Source organism: Chanos chanos, chromosome 5, assembly GCF_902362185.1.
Source record: "Chanos chanos chromosome 5, fChaCha1.1, whole genome shotgun sequence".
Taxonomy (NCBI): Eukaryota; Metazoa; Chordata; class Actinopteri; order Gonorynchiformes; family Chanidae; genus Chanos; species Chanos chanos.
Genome location: NC_044499.1, coordinates 1,955,204 through 1,972,753, shown reverse-complemented (window position 1 = coordinate 1,972,753; position 17,550 = coordinate 1,955,204). Strand labels below are relative to the sequence as shown.

At 46.2% G+C, this 17,550-nt stretch overlaps 1 protein-coding gene across 1 annotated transcript in view; it reads right to left on the bottom strand.

The window, feature by feature from the left end:
* Nucleotides 1-5,737: 5,737 nt before the first annotated feature.
* The window catches only part of LOC115811538 (rho GTPase-activating protein 12-like), a 36,777-nt gene continuing 24,964 nt past the window's right edge, over nt 5,738-17,550 (bottom strand). Inside the window, exons 5-19 of the mRNA XM_030773780.1 lie at nt 17,086-17,184; nt 16,552-16,662; nt 16,130-16,213; nt 15,092-15,160; nt 13,713-13,774; nt 11,928-12,000; nt 11,576-11,677; nt 11,317-11,415; nt 10,951-11,053; nt 10,623-10,742; nt 9,537-9,635; nt 9,308-9,385; nt 9,033-9,167; nt 7,004-7,109; nt 5,738-6,442 (exon numbers count right to left, since the gene is read on the bottom strand). Coding sequence (XP_030629640.1) covers nt 6,268-6,442; nt 7,004-7,109; nt 9,033-9,167; nt 9,308-9,385; nt 9,537-9,635; nt 10,623-10,742; nt 10,951-11,053; nt 11,317-11,415; nt 11,576-11,677; nt 11,928-12,000; nt 13,713-13,774; nt 15,092-15,160; nt 16,130-16,213; nt 16,552-16,662; nt 17,086-17,184 — 1,515 coding nt within the window. The 3' untranslated portion in view covers nt 5,738-6,267. The remainder of the gene's footprint in view (nt 6,443-7,003; nt 7,110-9,032; nt 9,168-9,307; nt 9,386-9,536; nt 9,636-10,622; nt 10,743-10,950; nt 11,054-11,316; nt 11,416-11,575; nt 11,678-11,927; nt 12,001-13,712; nt 13,775-15,091; nt 15,161-16,129; nt 16,214-16,551; nt 16,663-17,085; nt 17,185-17,550) is intronic.

Sequence of the window (17,550 nt, the reverse complement as noted above, 5' to 3'; positions counted from 1 at the left end):
AAAAAGAATCCAAAGTTGAACTGAACTCAACGTTTTCTAGTCAGCGCTGAGGTGAGTGCTTTGTTACTGAATCACTCCAGGTATGTTGATTTAAAAACAGTATTACCCAGTTTGGTTGCATTCACTGCTCTTTGTCTGTACAGTCCCAAGAGATTTCTATACCTTTTTATTGCTGAGGAAGTTTGGTAAAATCAGTATTTTATCACTATTTTAATATGTTTAAATGACAAAGTAACTGCACTGCAGTATTCCTGGTTTACCTTTGATTATGTGTATACTAATATTTGCCTCCTGTCTGGATGAAGCTGTTCAGTGTTTGGGCTGTTCAGTATTTGGGCTGGGCAGTGTTTGGGCTGGGCAGTGTTTGGGCTGGGCAGTATTTGGGCTATTCAGTATTTGGGCTGGGCAGTATTTGGACGAAAGCCACTGTTAGAACTGCGCTGTGTGCGCCGTCTGGGTGGCAGTTCTGTGAGGAGGGCGAGGTTACACTTCCGTATTAGGGAAGGACCGGTCAAAGGTCAGCAGCAGGTCAGCAGCATAGTTAACCGACGCACCATAAAACAACTGACGATATTTATCACTTTATTGAACTGTATACCCATTAACACTCCTATCAATACATTAAACTCATAATTAGTGTATTTTATTCATCTATAAGGTGAATACAGAATTTGGGTTGAGTTTCTTTTGTTTGTTTGTTTTTTAGTAAGTGGTAAACAGGTTTTTGAAGGATGTGAGTTGTGATCTGTATGCCATTACCACCTTACAGTAACAGTTCAGCCTTCAGAACCATGGCACGTTGCCCTTAAACTGACTGATTTCTGGTTTTTGACAATCCTGTAGAAAGGGTTTTTTTGTTTGTTTGTTTTACAGTAAAGGAGTTGTGTAGCTGTGGAGGGGGAGGGGGGGAGGTGAAGTGAAAATATTCAGTTGGGCGGAGGCTCTGTTATGAAGTGTAACTTCTCTGTCTAATGGATCACGACACTATAACTAAAACATTATTTCAGGGACGAGGGTGTGACAACCCCACACGCCAACATTCTGTGTCATAGGAATTTCTTTTCTTTTTTTGAATGGTCTGAGTCTCGTTGTGTGTCTTTATATGTGTCAGTGTTATGTGACATAGGATGGGCTTTTACACGGACCCCACACCCCTTCCTGCCTTAACGAAGACCGCTGTAACTGTCGCTGCAACCCACACATCCTCTGTTCTGCCTTGACTGTTCACTTCATGCTAAACTAATGGATCGTACTGTACTGTGAGTTGGGATAGACCAAATTCCTGTTATGGTGATGACTGTAATGAAGGACTTGCATGGAACGCAAACTGTGATCCGCCGTGTGACGCGTCTGTGTGTGGAACCTGAGTCGATCCGCCGTTTGACGTAACTGTGTGTCTGTGTGTGGAACCTGAGTCGATGTGGAGGTGAGTGAACGTGTCTCTGAGTTTACCCCAACTCCCCTATGGACTCAACCCCCTACACCACAGTTTACCCCATTAACATCTCCCCTATGGACTCAACCCCTACACGACAGTTTACCCCAACTCCCCAATAGACTCAACCCCTACACCACAGTTTACCCCAACTCCCTTATGGACTCAACCCCTACACCACAGTTTACCCCGTTTACATCTCCCCTATGGACTCAACCCCTACACCACAGTTTACCCCGTTTACATCTCCCCTATGGACTCAACCCCCTACACCACAGTTTACCCCATTAACATCTTCCCTATGGACTCAACCCCTACACCACAGTTTACCCCAACTCCCCTATGGACTCAACCCCCTACACCACAGTTTACCCCATTAACATCTTCCCTATGGACTCAACCCCTACACCACAGTTTACCCCGTTTACATCTCCCCTATGGACTCAACCCCCTACACCACAGTTTACCCCATTAACATCTTCCCTATGGACTCAACCCCTACACCACAGTTTACCCCGTTTACATCTCCCCTATGGACTCAACCCCCTACACCACAGTTTACCCCATTAACATCTTCCCTATGGACTCAACCCCTACACCACAGTTTACCCCGTTTACATCTCCCCTATGGACTCAACCCCCTACACCACAGTTTACCCTATTAACGTCTTCCCTATGGACTCAACCCCTACACCACAGTTTACCCCATTAACATCTTCCCTATGGACTCAACCCCTACACCACAGTTTACCCCAACTCCCCTATGGACTCAACCCCCTACACCACAGTTTACCCCAACTCCCCTATGGACTCAACCCCCTACACCACAGTTTACCCCGTTTACATCTCCCCTATGGACTCAACCCCTACACCACAGTTTACCCCGTTTACATCTTCCCTATGGACTCAACCCCTACACCACAGTTTACCCCGTTTACATCTCCCCTATGGACTCAACCCCTACACCACAGTTTACCCCATTAACATCTTCCCTATGGACTCAACCCCTACACCACAGTTTACCCCATTAACATCTTCCCTATGGACTCAACCCCTACACCACAGTTTACCCCAACTCCCCTATGGACTCAACCCCCTACACCACAGTTTACCCCGTTTACATCTCCCCTATGGACTCAACCCCCTACACCACAGTTTACCCTATTAACGTCTTCCCTATGGACTCAACCCCTACACCACAGTTTACCCCATTAACATCTTCCCTATGGACTCAACCCCTACACCACAGTTTACCCCAACTCCCCTATGGACTCAACCCCCTACACCACAGTTTACCCCAACTCCCCTATGGACTCAACCCCCTACACCACAGTTTACCCCGTTTACATCTCCCCTATGGACTCAACCCCTACACCACAGTTTACCCCCGTTTACATCTTCCCTATGGACTCAACCCCTACACCACAGTTTACCCCGTTTACATCTCCCCTATGGACTCAACCCCTACACCACAGTTTACCCCATTAACATCTTCCCTATGGACTCAACCCCTACACCACAGTTTACCCCATTAACATCTTCCCTATGGACTCAACCCCTACACCACAGTTTACCCCAACTCCCCTATGGACTCAACCCCCTACACCACAGTTTACCCCGTTTACATCTCCCCTATGGACTCAACCCCTACACCACAGTTTACCCCGTTTACATCTTCCCTATGGACTCAACCCCTACACCACAGTTTACCCCGTTTACATCTCCCCTATGGACTCAACCCCTACACCACAGTTTACCCCAACTCCCCTATGGACTCAACCCCCTACACCACAGTTTACCCCGTTTACATCTCCCCTATGGACTCAACCCCTACACCACAGTTTACCCCGTTTACATCTCCCCTATGGACTCAACCCCTACACCACAGTTTACCCCGTTTACATCTCCCCTATGGACTCAACCCCCTACACCACAGTTTACCCCATTAACATCTTCCCTATGGACTCAACCCCTACACCACAGTTTACCCCAACTCCCCTATGGACTCAACCCCCTACACCACAGTTTACCCCATTAACATCTTCCCCATGGACTCAACCCCTACACCACGCCTAGGAACTTTTGGAAGGGGGGGAGTGGGGACAGGGGGTGGGGTGGAGAAGGGGTAGGGGGGCGGTAAAGGGAGGCGTTCGTTAGTGGATTATTGGTGTGCACTTGAAATAGAAAGCACTTGAAATGACAGCAGTGGGTGAGATGATGTGTGTTAGGGACAAAATGAAGTATTCGATTTTATGTTACCAGAAAAAGTGTTAGAGTATTTTTTCTTTTCTTTTGATATACTTTTTTATGTTTATGCATGTGTATATTGTATATGTATTGAACAACAGTATTAAAAACCCACGTCACTGACAATACAAACATCGTTAGTTTTAGAGAACTTTTTTTATATATATATTTATGCGTCTTATTTTGTATATTTCTTTGAGTTTATTTATTATACATTTCAGTGTACAATACTGTAGTTTGTATTAATACAATAATATATTTTAGTACAGAAAATTACTGGGAAGGTTAACCGATTCCATGCAGGAACGATAAGCTGTTTTACATGTATTTATCAGTATTACAAGACATCGTGTCTGTTTACTCAAACTAAAGTGGGGGGAAAAAAAACCCATTCTCCAAACCGGGGGTTAAAATGAAGGATAGTACATTTTCATTCAGTCTTACAAGCTACTGAACCACACCCTGTGACTGAAGAGCATGTGTCCATGTTGTTGCGTTGACAGATTGTTTGTGGTAAAAAGAGAAAAAAAAAATCCCCAAAGTACATTTTTGTCCGTTTTCATTTTCGTGCCAACTTTGCATTGTATGCTTATATGCTAACGAGTACATCTTTAAAGGAGTATTACTTTTAAACGTCGTGTCACTTTTATTTTTTGTTTAGAGGTTTTGTTTCTTTTAATGTCTGTCATTTTATATGGTTTGCCAACATAATAAAAATGAGATGAAGCACCCGAGTTGACCCATGTCTTGTTTTCCCGTCAGTCTCACCGATGTGCTATGTGAGGCGTTGGGCCTTAGCATTACCTGAAAGGTGCGAGAAACCGTCCGTCCAAACACGAACAACAGCATCGGGGAGAGAAACCTAAATCACCATACGAGGGACATCTATCACAAAATTAACACAAAGGCTACTGTTTAAGCACAATATAACACGGAATGACATGGAAACGTCAAGGGTCGTAACAGGTTAGAAAATGACCGCGAACAGACACGAGTGTGCTGGTTAATGTGCTACACAGTACCTCGTTGGATCACGTCGTCCTCACATATTAGGCAAATAACCCTGATTACAATTTTCCCTGGCAGGATTATCACAATACATTCGGAATACAAATGATCGGGTCTTAAAAAAATTCTCCTTGTGTAGCTTTACCGCGACATTGCGAGGTTCTGTGTAAAATGGATAGAAGTTCTTAAAGCGCTAAAGGGCGCAGGTGCCTTACTGTAAAACTCGGAGAAAGAGTTTATAGGAACAGAAGGAAGCTCTTCACTTCCCCCTACTGGACAAGCTGTGATAGAACAATTTCACCTCTAGATCGTAAGTAGGATAAAAACTAGTCATTAAAAACCCACATTTTCTTGAAGCTTGCATATTTATGTAAATAACGGCTCTTTAGCGGCTCACTTGAAGCATATCTGTTTTTTTTAAACCCACTGAGGGGCATTCTGTGTGTCTGTCAGCTGATAGGTCCATTTTCCAGACAAAGAGAAATGTTCACACATCTTTGCTTTGTTGGCTTTATTATGATTTAGACAAAGCAATACCAAGTACAGTAGTTAGTCACCAAACTGCAGGTAACCTGGTTCATCTTCATACTCTCATTTCCATATTTTTTCATTAATCAGTCTCTACAGACATATTAATACATATGTTATAACTGGGTCCCCACATGTCAACATCCATCCTAGAGCAAACACACACACACACACACACACACACACACACACAGACAGACAGACAGACAGACAGACAGTGAAGGCTACAGCGGAGGTGTGTATGTTGGTGGGGCAGTCTGAGTGGAGAGTCAGTGTGTTGGTCTGTTGAGGGTTTTAGTTCAGTAGTCTGACACAGTCATAGGACACAGGCAGGGGAAAAGGGCTCCAGCAATGACACCCAGAAGGCCTCATCTGGACCTCTCTGACCTGACCTGACCCGACCTGACCGCACAAATCCAGTGTCAACACAAAGGAGATCCACAGGGGGTGTGTGTGTGTGTGTGTGTGTTCTTGGTGCAGAGGCTCCAGTGTCTATACTGCAGCAGAAGACTGCATTCACATTCACAGTGAAAAAAGGATCCAGTACAATAGAAATCAGAAGCAAACGCAAATTGCTACAGGCATATGAGAGAGAGAGAGAGAGAGAGAGAAAATGAGCGAGTGAGCGTAAGACAGAGCGAGAGAAAGACCCAGATTTCAGAAGTAACTCTTTTTGAACCCTCATGTCTGGATGATACCAAACACAGAGCAGGGTCCACATGTGTCATGAGCCTGTTCAGAGTTCTGGACTGGGATGTTCCCGGGTCCATTTAAAGACAGAAATACTGTTGAGTCACTCGGTCCAGTTAAGAAGGCGTCCGTTCAGACAGTGGTTGGCGGCTTCAGTAGGCGATGCACTATTCTTAAGCGGGAGGTGTCTCGTCCTTGTGGGAGTGTCTTAGACTAAAGTGGGCGGTTCTCTGTCTGTGCTGACCAAATGACAGGCAGTCTTAGGTCTCCACAGTGTTGTCGCCTTTACCCAGAGTGGGCTGTCTCTCTTGCGGTGGATGGAGAGCTGTGATTGGTCAGAGGGAGCCTGCGGGTGTGGCCTACCTGCCGAAGATGGTCTCATATTCGAGTAAGATGAGTTCAACGATCTGGTTCTGGTAGACCATGTGCACTGCCATGTTCCACGTCTCAACCTCGGGACGGAGCAAAGTGGGGCCGAACACAATGGCCACGCTCTGGGTCGTCATCCTGTTCTCCTCTCCATGATCTATCACTCTACACACACACACACGCACACACACGCACACACACACACACACACACAGACACACACACACACACACACACACACAGGGACACACACACACACAGGGACACACACACACACACACACAGGGACACACACAGGGACACACACACATACACACACACACACAGGGACACACACACATACACACACACACACAGGGACACACACACACACACACAGGGACACACACACATACACACACACACAGGGACACACACACACACAGGGACACACACACACACAGGGACACACACACACAGTGAAAGAGCAGGGAAAGTGAGTTAATATATACAGCATGTGAGGATGTGAAGGTAAAAGCTGATTGCACTATGCTTGTAAATGCATATGTAGCTTTTTCCTAAAGCTGTTTGTGTATGTGTGTGTGTGTGTGTGTATGTGTGGAGAGTATGAGACTATGTGTGGAGAGTGAGAGTTTGCGTCTGTGTGTGTGGCGTGTGAGACTGTGCGTATGAGTGTGTGTCCATGCGTGTGTATGTGTGTGTGTGTGTGTGACAGAGTGTACTTACTTCCTAAGGTGTTTGAAGAGCACCTGCATGGTGTCATGGTTAGGTGGTGGCAACTTTTTCACCAACTCTTTAACAGCCTGTACTCTCTGTCTGTAATCAGAAACTTCTGCTCACACACACACACACGCACACGCACACACACACATGCACACACACACATGCACACACACACACACATACATTCTTTTAGCTGTATGCGGCAGTGAAATCTGACTTTTACGATGGGTCTGTCTGCTCTAAAAGTCTGAGTCTGATAAGAGCTCTCTGACATCCTGATTCAGGATCTATCTGTTTCCACATAAGAAAGTCCAACAATGCCACCTGCTGGACGCTTTCTGTTCTACTGATTTCAGTTCACCACTAGAGAGTACACTACTGCCAAAGTACAAGTCTTAAGCCATAATAAAATTGAAGAAGGTATGAAATGACTTTGAACACAGCTCACATTAACGATACTGACAGTGAGAGTAATAATGAACAGCAGAAGGCCAAACTGGTCGTACTAGACTTTAAAACGTCCCATCTCCCCTCCAGACTTCATCAGGTCTCTGTATGAGTGTGTGCAATGTCTCTGTTTGACTGTGTCATATCTCTGTGTGTGTCTGTGTGGCTGTGCTGCATCTCTGTGTGAGTGTGTGTCATGTATCTCTGTGCCTGTGTCGTATCTCTGTGTGTGTCTCTGTGTAAGTGTGTGTCGTGTATCTCTGTGCATCTCTGCATTAGTGCGTCTCTGTGCAAGTCAGTCTCTGTGTAACTGTGTCACGTCTCTGTGTGAGTACATCTCTGTGTGGCTGCTTCGCGTCTCTGTGTGAGTACATCTCTGTGTGATTATGCTGTGTCTCTTCGCGCGCGTGTCTCTGTGCAAGTACGCCTCTGTGCGACTGCTCCATGTCTCTGTGTGATTGTATTGCGTCTCTGTGCGAGTGTGTCTCTGCGTGATTGTGTCGCGTCTCTTTGCGAGTACGTCTCTGTGCGAATGCGTTTCTGCGTGAGTGTGTTGCATCTCTGTGTAAGTGTGTCTCTGTGTGCGTGTGTCTTTGTGCGAGTGTGTCTTTGTGCGAGTGTGTCTCTGTGCGAGTGCGTCTCTGTGCGAGTGCGTCTCTGTGCGAGTGTGTCGTGTCTCTGTGAGTGTGTCGTGTCTCTGTGTAAGTGTGTCTGTGCGAGTGCATCTCTGTGCGAGTGTGTCTCTGTGCGAGTGTGTCGTGTCTCTGTGCGAGTGTGTCGTGTCTGTACGAGTGCGTCTCTGTGCGAGTGTGTCATGTCTCTGTGGGAGTGCGTCTCTGTGCGAGTGTGTCATGTCTCTGTGCGAGTGCGTCTCTGTGCGAGTGTGTCTGTGCGAGTGCGTCTCTGTGCGAGTGCGTCTCTGTGCGAGTGTGTCTCTGTGCGAGTGTGTTGTGTCTCTGTGCGAGTGTGTTGTGTCTCTGTGCGAGTGCGTCTCTGTGCAAGTGCGTCTCTGTGCAAGTGTGTCTCTGTGCAAGTGTGTCTCTGTGCAAGTGTGTCGTGTCTCTGTGTAAGTGTGTCTGTGCGAGTGCATCTCTGTGCGAGTGTGTCTCTGTGCGAGTGTGTCTCTGTGCGAGTGTGTCTCTGTGCAAGTGTGTCGTGTCTCTGTGCAAGTGTGTCTCTGTGCGAGTGTGTCGTGTCTCTGTGTAAGTGTGTCTCTGTGTGAGTGTGTCGTGTCTCTGTGCGAGTGTGTCGTGTCTCTGTGCGAGTGTGTCTATGCGCAAGTGTGTCTATGCGCAAGTGTGTCTATGCGCAAGTGTGTCTCTGTGCAAGTGTGTCGTGTCTCTGCGGGAGTGCATCTCTGTGCGAGTGTGTCGGGTCTCTGTGCGAGTGTGTCTCTGTGCGAGTGTGTCGTGTCTCTGTGCGAGTGCGTCTCTGTGCGAGTGTGTCTCTGTGTGAGTGTGTCTCTGTGCAAGTGTGTCGTGTCTCTGTGCGAGTGTGTCTCTGTGCGAGTGTGTCGTGTCTCTGTGCGAGTGTGTCTCTGTGCGAGTGTGTCTCTGTGCGAGTGTGTCTCTGTGGGAGCACTCACTGATAGCACTGATGAAGTCGTTGAATAGAGTGTAGGTAAAGAGAGGCTCTGAAAGCTCTCGGAAAAACATCTTCAGTGCCCCAGTGATCACGTGGATATCCTCCCATTTCCTGTCCTCCAGATTCACACACTCATCTGACACACAGAGAGAGGTGAGAGAGAGAGAGAGAAAATAAGAGAGCAGTTGTTCTGAGCTTTACCACATTGTCTATAGCAGCCTGTGTGTGTGTGTGTGTGTGTGTGCATGTGCTTATGTGTGTGAGGAGGGACAGTACCGTGATTGACAGCAAAGCGCAGTTTCTGAATGATTGCCAGATTCCCACTGACCCTGTACAATCCATCCAAACTGAGACCTACAGACAGAGAGAGAGAGCATTTTATTTTACAGTTATGTCAGTACTGTTTGTTTTAAGAGTGTGTTTGTGAGAGGTATGCGATCCCAACAAGGTGTATGACAGTGAGATGAGTGGTGAGAGGTGTGTGTGTGTGTGTCTGTGTACGTACCGCGACTCTCTACGTGGTCGATGCACATGATGACAAAGTGTGGAACTGTGGAGTTTTCACTCTGGCACAGACTGCTGAGATCGCAGCCAAACACCTGGTCTGAACACGCACACAGAGACACACACACACAGACACAGAGAGACACGCACACAGAGACACACACACACAGACACAGAGAGACACGCACACAGAGAGACACAGACACAGACACAGAGACACAGAGACACACAGACACACACGTACACAGAGAGACACACAGAGACACAGACACAGAGAGACACACACACACACACACAGAGACACAGACACAGACATAGAGAGACACACACACACAGAGACACAGAGACAGACATAGAGAGACACACACACAGAGAGACACAGAGACACACACACACAGAGAGACACAGAGAGACACAGACACACACGCACACAGAGAGACACACACACACAGAGACACAGAGAGACACACACACACAGAGAGACACAGACACAGACACAGAGAGACACACACACAGAGAGACACAGACACAGACACAGAGAGACACACACACACAGAGACACAGAGACACACACACACACAGAGACACAGAGAGACACAGACACACACGCACACAGAGAGACACACACACAGAGAGACACAGAGAGACACACACACACAGAGACACAGAGAGACACACACACACAGAGACACAGAGAGACACACACACACAGAGAGACACAGAGACACACGTACACAGAGACACACACACAGAGACACAGTTACACAGACGCACAGAGACACACAGAGAGAGACATACAGAGACACAGTTACACACAAAGAGACACACACAGGGGAGGGGTGAGTATACAGTCATTATCTTTTATCAGTGTAAGGCAGTTCATTGTCTAAAAGTTTAAAATCAAGTCTAAAAATATAGATACAGAGATGTACATAGAGTCTGTTTGTTGTTTGTGTTTGTGTGAGAGAGTTTTTGTGTGCGAGTGTCTGAATGTGTGTGTGTGTGTGTGTGTGTGTTATCTGTGTGAGTATTTGAGTGCGTGTGTGTGCGTGTGTTATATGTGTGTGTGTGTGTGTGTGAGAGGTACCTTCGATATAGCCTTTGTCTCTGACTGCCTGTAGAGTGGGTCTGCGAGTAAGAAACTTCTTCAGTTTGGTCCTGGTCTTCTTCTGATCAGACGAGTCCATACTGGTCGAGTTCTTCATGGCTACACAGACCACCAGAGTTTATTTTTCAACTCATCTTACACTGAGACACTCACACACACACACACACAGGTATGGACACACACGGACAAGCAAACACATCCTGATGTAGACAAAGGGCAAAATCCATAATGCATCCATTCACAGAACACACACAGAGAAAGAGTGAGTGGGCTAAACACACACACACACACACACACACACACACACCTCTAGATTTCTTGGAGTCTCTGTGCTCTTTTTCTTTGTCCTGTTTCTCTGCACCTGGAGATTCAGGCATGTCCTCTTCTATGGCCTCATCAGACTCCCACACCTAAATACACACACACACACACACACACACACACACACAGACACACACACACAAAACGAACAACACATGTCATTTTACATTTATTACACTTATCTCACAGTCAAAGATAAGTAAAAACGTGTATGAATGGGAGAATGTACATGTGTGCAAGGGAAGGAGAAAGGGTGTGTGTGTGTGTATGTGTGTGTGTTACATTACATTATACATTATGTGTGTGTGTGGGTGTGTTTATTTGTATGTAAGTGTTGTGTGCGGTGTCTCACGTGTGTGTCGATGGTCTCCTTTAGGATTCTCAGCCAGTCGTTCATGGTGCCATCGTTATCTGATTGGATGAGAACCTCTGTCCCTTGCCTCGTTTTCAGCTGCCAGAGAAACAAACAGACAACACACATCACAACAAACATATATACACATTACACAACAACAAACATATATATACACATTAAACAACTGTTTTCACATCAGTATGCCTCAGTTCAGACACTGGAAGCAGGAGACAGTCATGGGTTACGGTCAGTTTACCTCTAGAACGTTCTTCTTACTGGACTTGTCTTTGGAGGCCCAGTCCACAGACCCACCTCTCAAATCAACACTGAAATCAGGTTTGGTCTGATGGCTACCAAACTGTTGGTGCAAATGCACACACACACACACACACACACACACACACACACACACACACGCAAACACACACGCAAACACACACGCAAACACACACGCAAACACACACCCCAGTCAGAAAATCAGAACAAATGCTTCCGAGGGGATGTAGCTCTGTACAATCAGACACTGCCTAAACTGTGAAGTGAAGGTTTCTGATTGACAGCCAATGGCAGCCTATGAAAACAGCCACCTGTGACTGAGTGACACTCACCCAGCCCCCTTGGCTTTTAGCAAACTGCAAAGAGGATCCATGCAGAACTGCCCAGGACGAAGTCCAGTTCTTCCTGTGGGTGGGATAAACAGCAGAATGACCAACCAGAACCAGGTAATCACTGACTGACAGGACTAAATAAATCCACCACTCATCCCCTAACACATTCCATAAACAAATGACCTGTCCCCTAACTCATTTTTTAAAATCACTCCTCATCTCCACACACACACACCCTATAAGTCTAACACTCATCTCCACACACACACACACCAATTTAAATCTAACACTTATCTCCACACACACCCCCTATAAATCTAACCCTCATCTCCACACACACCCTATAAATCTAACTCTCATCTCCACACACACACCCTATAAATCTAACCCTCATCTCCACACACACACCCCCTATAAATCTAACCCTCATCTCCACACACACACACACCCTATAAATCTAACACTCATCTCCACACACACACACACACACACACACACACACACACACCAATTTAAATCTAACACTCATCTCCACACACACCCCCTATAAATCTAACCCTCATCTCCACACACACACTCCCCCTATAAATCTAACTCTCATCTCCACACACACACACACCCTATAAATCTAACCCTCATCTCCACACACACACCCCCTATAAATCTAACCCTCATCTCCACACACACACACACCCTATAAATCTAACCCTCATCTCCACACACACACCCCCTATAAATCTAACACTCATCTCCACACACACACACACACACACCCCCTATACATCTAACACTCATCTCCACACACACACCCCCTATAAATCTAATCCTCATCTCCACACACACACCCTATAAATCTAACACTCATCTCCACACACACACCCCCTATAAATCTAACCCTCATCTCCACACACACACACCCTATAAATCTAACCCTCATCTCCACACACACACACCCTATAAATCTAACCCTCATCTCCACACACACACCCCCTATAAATCTAACACTCATCTCCACACACACACACACACACTATAAATCTAACACTCATCTCCACACACACACACACACTATAAATCTAACACTCATCTCCACACACAAACACACACACCCTATAAATCTAACACTCATCTCCACACACACACACACACACACACACACACACACACACACACCCTATAAATCTAACCCTCATCTCCACACACACACACACACACCCACCCTATAAATCTAACCCTCATCTCCACACACACACCCTAGAAATATAACACTCATCTCCACACACAAACACACACACCCTATAAATCTAACCCTCATCTCCACACACCCCCTATAAATCTAACACTCATCTCCACACACACACACACACCCCCTATAAATCTAACTCTCATCTCCACACACACACACACACCCTATAAATCTAACCCTCATCTCCACACACAAACACACACCCCCTATAAATCTAACACTCATCTCCACACACACACACCCTATAAATCTAACACTCATCTCCACACACACACACACACACACACACCCTATAAATCTAACACTCATCTCCACACACACACCCCCTATAAATCTAACACTCATCTCCACACACACACACACACACTCGCTTATTCCATAAATCCTTTATTCATCCCCTAACTCACTTGTTTACTAACTCACCATAGCATTCATTCACTCTCCTATGTCATTAATGCTCTGACTGAGTTTTGTGAATGACTAACTCTGATGTGTGTGGTGTCTTGTGGCTCTGAGTTTGTGTTATGCTGGTAACTCACCGGACTTTCTTGCCCTGCTCTGTGATTTTAGTCACGTTAAGGTTACCAGATTTCTCTGAGGGCTGCAGGGTTAAAGGTGAAAAAAAGAAAAAAACAGCCATCAATGGAGTGGAAGAGTGGAAAGAAAAAACGAGATAAAAATATATAGCAATGAAGAGTCACAGAGAGCTATAGACAGACACAGAGAGCTACAGACCGACACAGAGAGCTACAGACCGACACAGAGAGCTACAGACCGACACAGAGAGCTACAGACTGACACAGAGAGCTACAGACAGACACAGAGAGCTACAGACCGACACAGAGAGCTACAGTCAGACACAGAGAGCTACAGTCAGACACAGAGAGCTACAGACAGACACAGAGAGCTACAGACCGACACAGAGAGCTACAGTCAGACACAGAGAGCTACAGTCAGACACAGAGAGCTACAGACAGACACAGAGAGCTACAGTCAGACACAGAGAGCTACAGTCAGACACAGAGAGCTACAGACCGACACAGAGAGCTACAGTCAGACACAGAGAGCTACAGTCAGACACAGAGAGCTACAGTCAGACACAGAGAGCTACAGACCGACACAGAGAGCTACAGACAGACACAGAGAGCTACAGACAGACACAGAGAGCTACAGACAGACAGTATATCCCAGAGGTGTACAGTAAGACACAGCAGTGCATACTCATCAGCTCATGAAAAAGACCTGCACTAATCAGAGGTGAAATGGTGTTTACACAAGTCAGGGGAAATGAGAGGATATTTAAAGAGAGAGTTGTTTTAAGGGAACATACTGTTTACAGGGAGGAGCAGAGACAAAAAGAGAAATTTTAGATGAAGTAGGCTGACGGAAATATGGAAAAAAAAGGAGAGGTCTAGTGAAGGAGGGATGTTGGAGGAGGAGAGGTCTAGTGAAGGAGGGATGTTGGAGGAGGAGAGGTCTAATGAAGGAGGGATGTTGGAGGAGGAGAGGTCTAGAGAAAGAGGGATGTTGGAGGAGAGGTCTAGTGAAGGAGGGATGTTGGAGGAGGAGAGGTCTAGAGAAAGAGGGATGTTGGAGGAGAGGTCTAGTGAAGGAGGGATGTTGGAGGAGGAGAGGTCTACAGAAAGAGGGATGTTGGAGGAGAGGTCTAGTGAAGGAGGGATGTTGGAGGAGGAGAGGTCTAGTGAAAGAGGGATGTTGGAGGAGAGGTCTAGAGAAAGAGGGATGTTGGAGGAGGAGAGGTCTAGTGAAGGAGGGATGCTGGAGGAGAGGTCTAGTGAAAGAGGGATGCTGGAGGAGAGGTGTATTGAAAGAGGGAGGATGGAGGAGAGGTCTAGTGAAAGAGGGATGCTGGAGGAGAGGTCTAGAGAAAGAGGGATGTTGGAGGAGAGGTACTGACTGAACTGGGATGTTTTGGAGAAGAGGGGCAGGAGGAGTCCGAATCAGGAGAGCTGGGCTTTGGGTAGTCCTAGGGAAGACGCAACCACAAATCAGTCATTAACAGTCTTTATACGCATCAACCAGCAATAATCAACACACAAGGCAATGCTTATTGTGCACTCACCAGCTCATAGCAACATTATTACTGACAAGTTTTCCCCGGGCGTCAGGTATACATTCACAATACACTAAAACCTGAACGCACCTAAAGGCATCAGACGTTTTAATGAAGATTTGTCTGCTTTTCCAAGGGCACCTGTCTGTGGTGGAAGCAGGTCTAATGGTACAGACCGCCCCTGTCTATTTCACTCACTGCTCCGTTTTGTTTTTTTGTTTGTGTTGTTCTTTTTCGTGATGTGCTCTTTAACCTTTGGATGTAATTCAACCTTCTCTTGAGCTGTTATTTAAAGTTAGCTTCCAGCCAGGGTATTAAGAGCGGATGAAGACCTGAGCCATAATGACAGAGTAAGTGAAGACTTGTCTCAGACTGGCCTCTGACGGTAGACCTGAAAAACGACCAGCCCTTCACATTTGATTCAGAGCTGGGCCTCCTCTTCTGATTACACACGGTTATATGATGATCGATGCAACAGACACAGAAATCACTCATGTTCTCAAATGAAAATGATGGAATTAGGCAATGCCGAAAAACTCTGCTTATTTTACATGCTGGGGCTCAGATTAGCTCTGATTGGTGAGTGGGAAACATTTCTCTGTACTGATCATAGTTGATTAGCTTCAGTGCAGTCTGATTGGCTGTGGGCAGGACTGAATGGCTTATCTACAGATACAATTGTGCAATGTGATTGGCTGCATGAACAGTGTATGGACCGCATGCCTCCCACAGTTAGTGTATGATGTGTTTGACTGTCTGATGGCATGCTCATGGAAATTTACATGCAATATGATTGGTTACTGATACCAACAAGGAATGTGCACTGAGATTGTCATGCTCGGTGATTGGTTACTGAGACACGAGGGGCGGGACAACACTGACTTGTAGTCTATAAGGATGGAGGCGGGTGGAGACTTTTCGACGCAGCGAGATGATTCGCCGATTTTTGACTGACCGCTGCCTTAACTTAAGTTAAAAACAAAGCAAATGACACCAAAAAAACCACTTAAAGTTAAAAATGACGTTATGACATTACACATAGTTTTAAAAAAAAAGCCATACAAATCTACACCATTTCTAAAAAAAAATCTTACCAGCACTGATATACTGTAAGACACAAAATGTTGCCTTGAACCAGTGAGACACTCATGAACATAAGCCAGATTCTCATATAGATTAAATATGTTTGGCTTGGTGTTGTTGACGGGGTATGTAACGTTAAAAAAGCGTGTATGTATGTGTGTATATGTGTATGTATGTGTGTGTGTGTATGTGTGTGTGCGTGTGTGTGTGTGTGTTTGAACCTTGTCATTGCTGTCCAGATTGTAGGTACTGTGCCTCCACTTGGTCAGGACGATGGGGTCGGGGGGTCGGCGGTCCAGACTGCGGGTTTTGGGCGCGTCTCCGGCGCCGGTCTGGTTTAACCAAAAGGTGGGGTCACGGGAAGAGAGTGGGCAGAGGGACAGAGCATTATCTTCACCAGGTGACGAGATCTCACCATGCTGTATCATCGCTGCATGCACGCACGTACACACACACACACTCATAAACACACACACACACCCTCAAACACATGCATACACATACACACACACTCATAAACACACACACACACCCTCAAACACATGCATACACATACACACACACTCATAAACACAGACACACACCCTCAAACACATGCATACACATACACACACACTCATAAACACAGACACACACACAGACACACACACACACACACACAGACATACTCTCAAACACATGCATACATACACACACACACACAGACACACACACACGCACGCACGCACGCACACACAGACTCACACTCCTTATACCTGTGATCTGATGTTAACCTTGGGAAGCTCCCACTCAGATCTGGAACCATCTGCACTGTAGTAATACGGCCGACCTTTATCATCTGTGTGTTTGATCCACTACACACACGCACGCGCACACACACACACACACACACACACGATTTCTCTTAGTACTGTTAAACACATGCACAATATACTTTTGATTATAAATTACATTTGTTTGTGCCCTCTTCCAAATACAACAAATATAAAGACACAGTCCGCACACAGAGCATGTGCGCACACACACACACACAGAGCATGTGCGCACACACACACACACAGAGCATGTGCACACACACACACAGAGCATGTGTGCGCACATACGCACACACAGAGCATGTGCGCACACACACACACACAGAGCATGTGCGCACACACACACACACAGAGCATGTGCGCACACACACACACACAGAGCATGTGCGCACACACACACACACA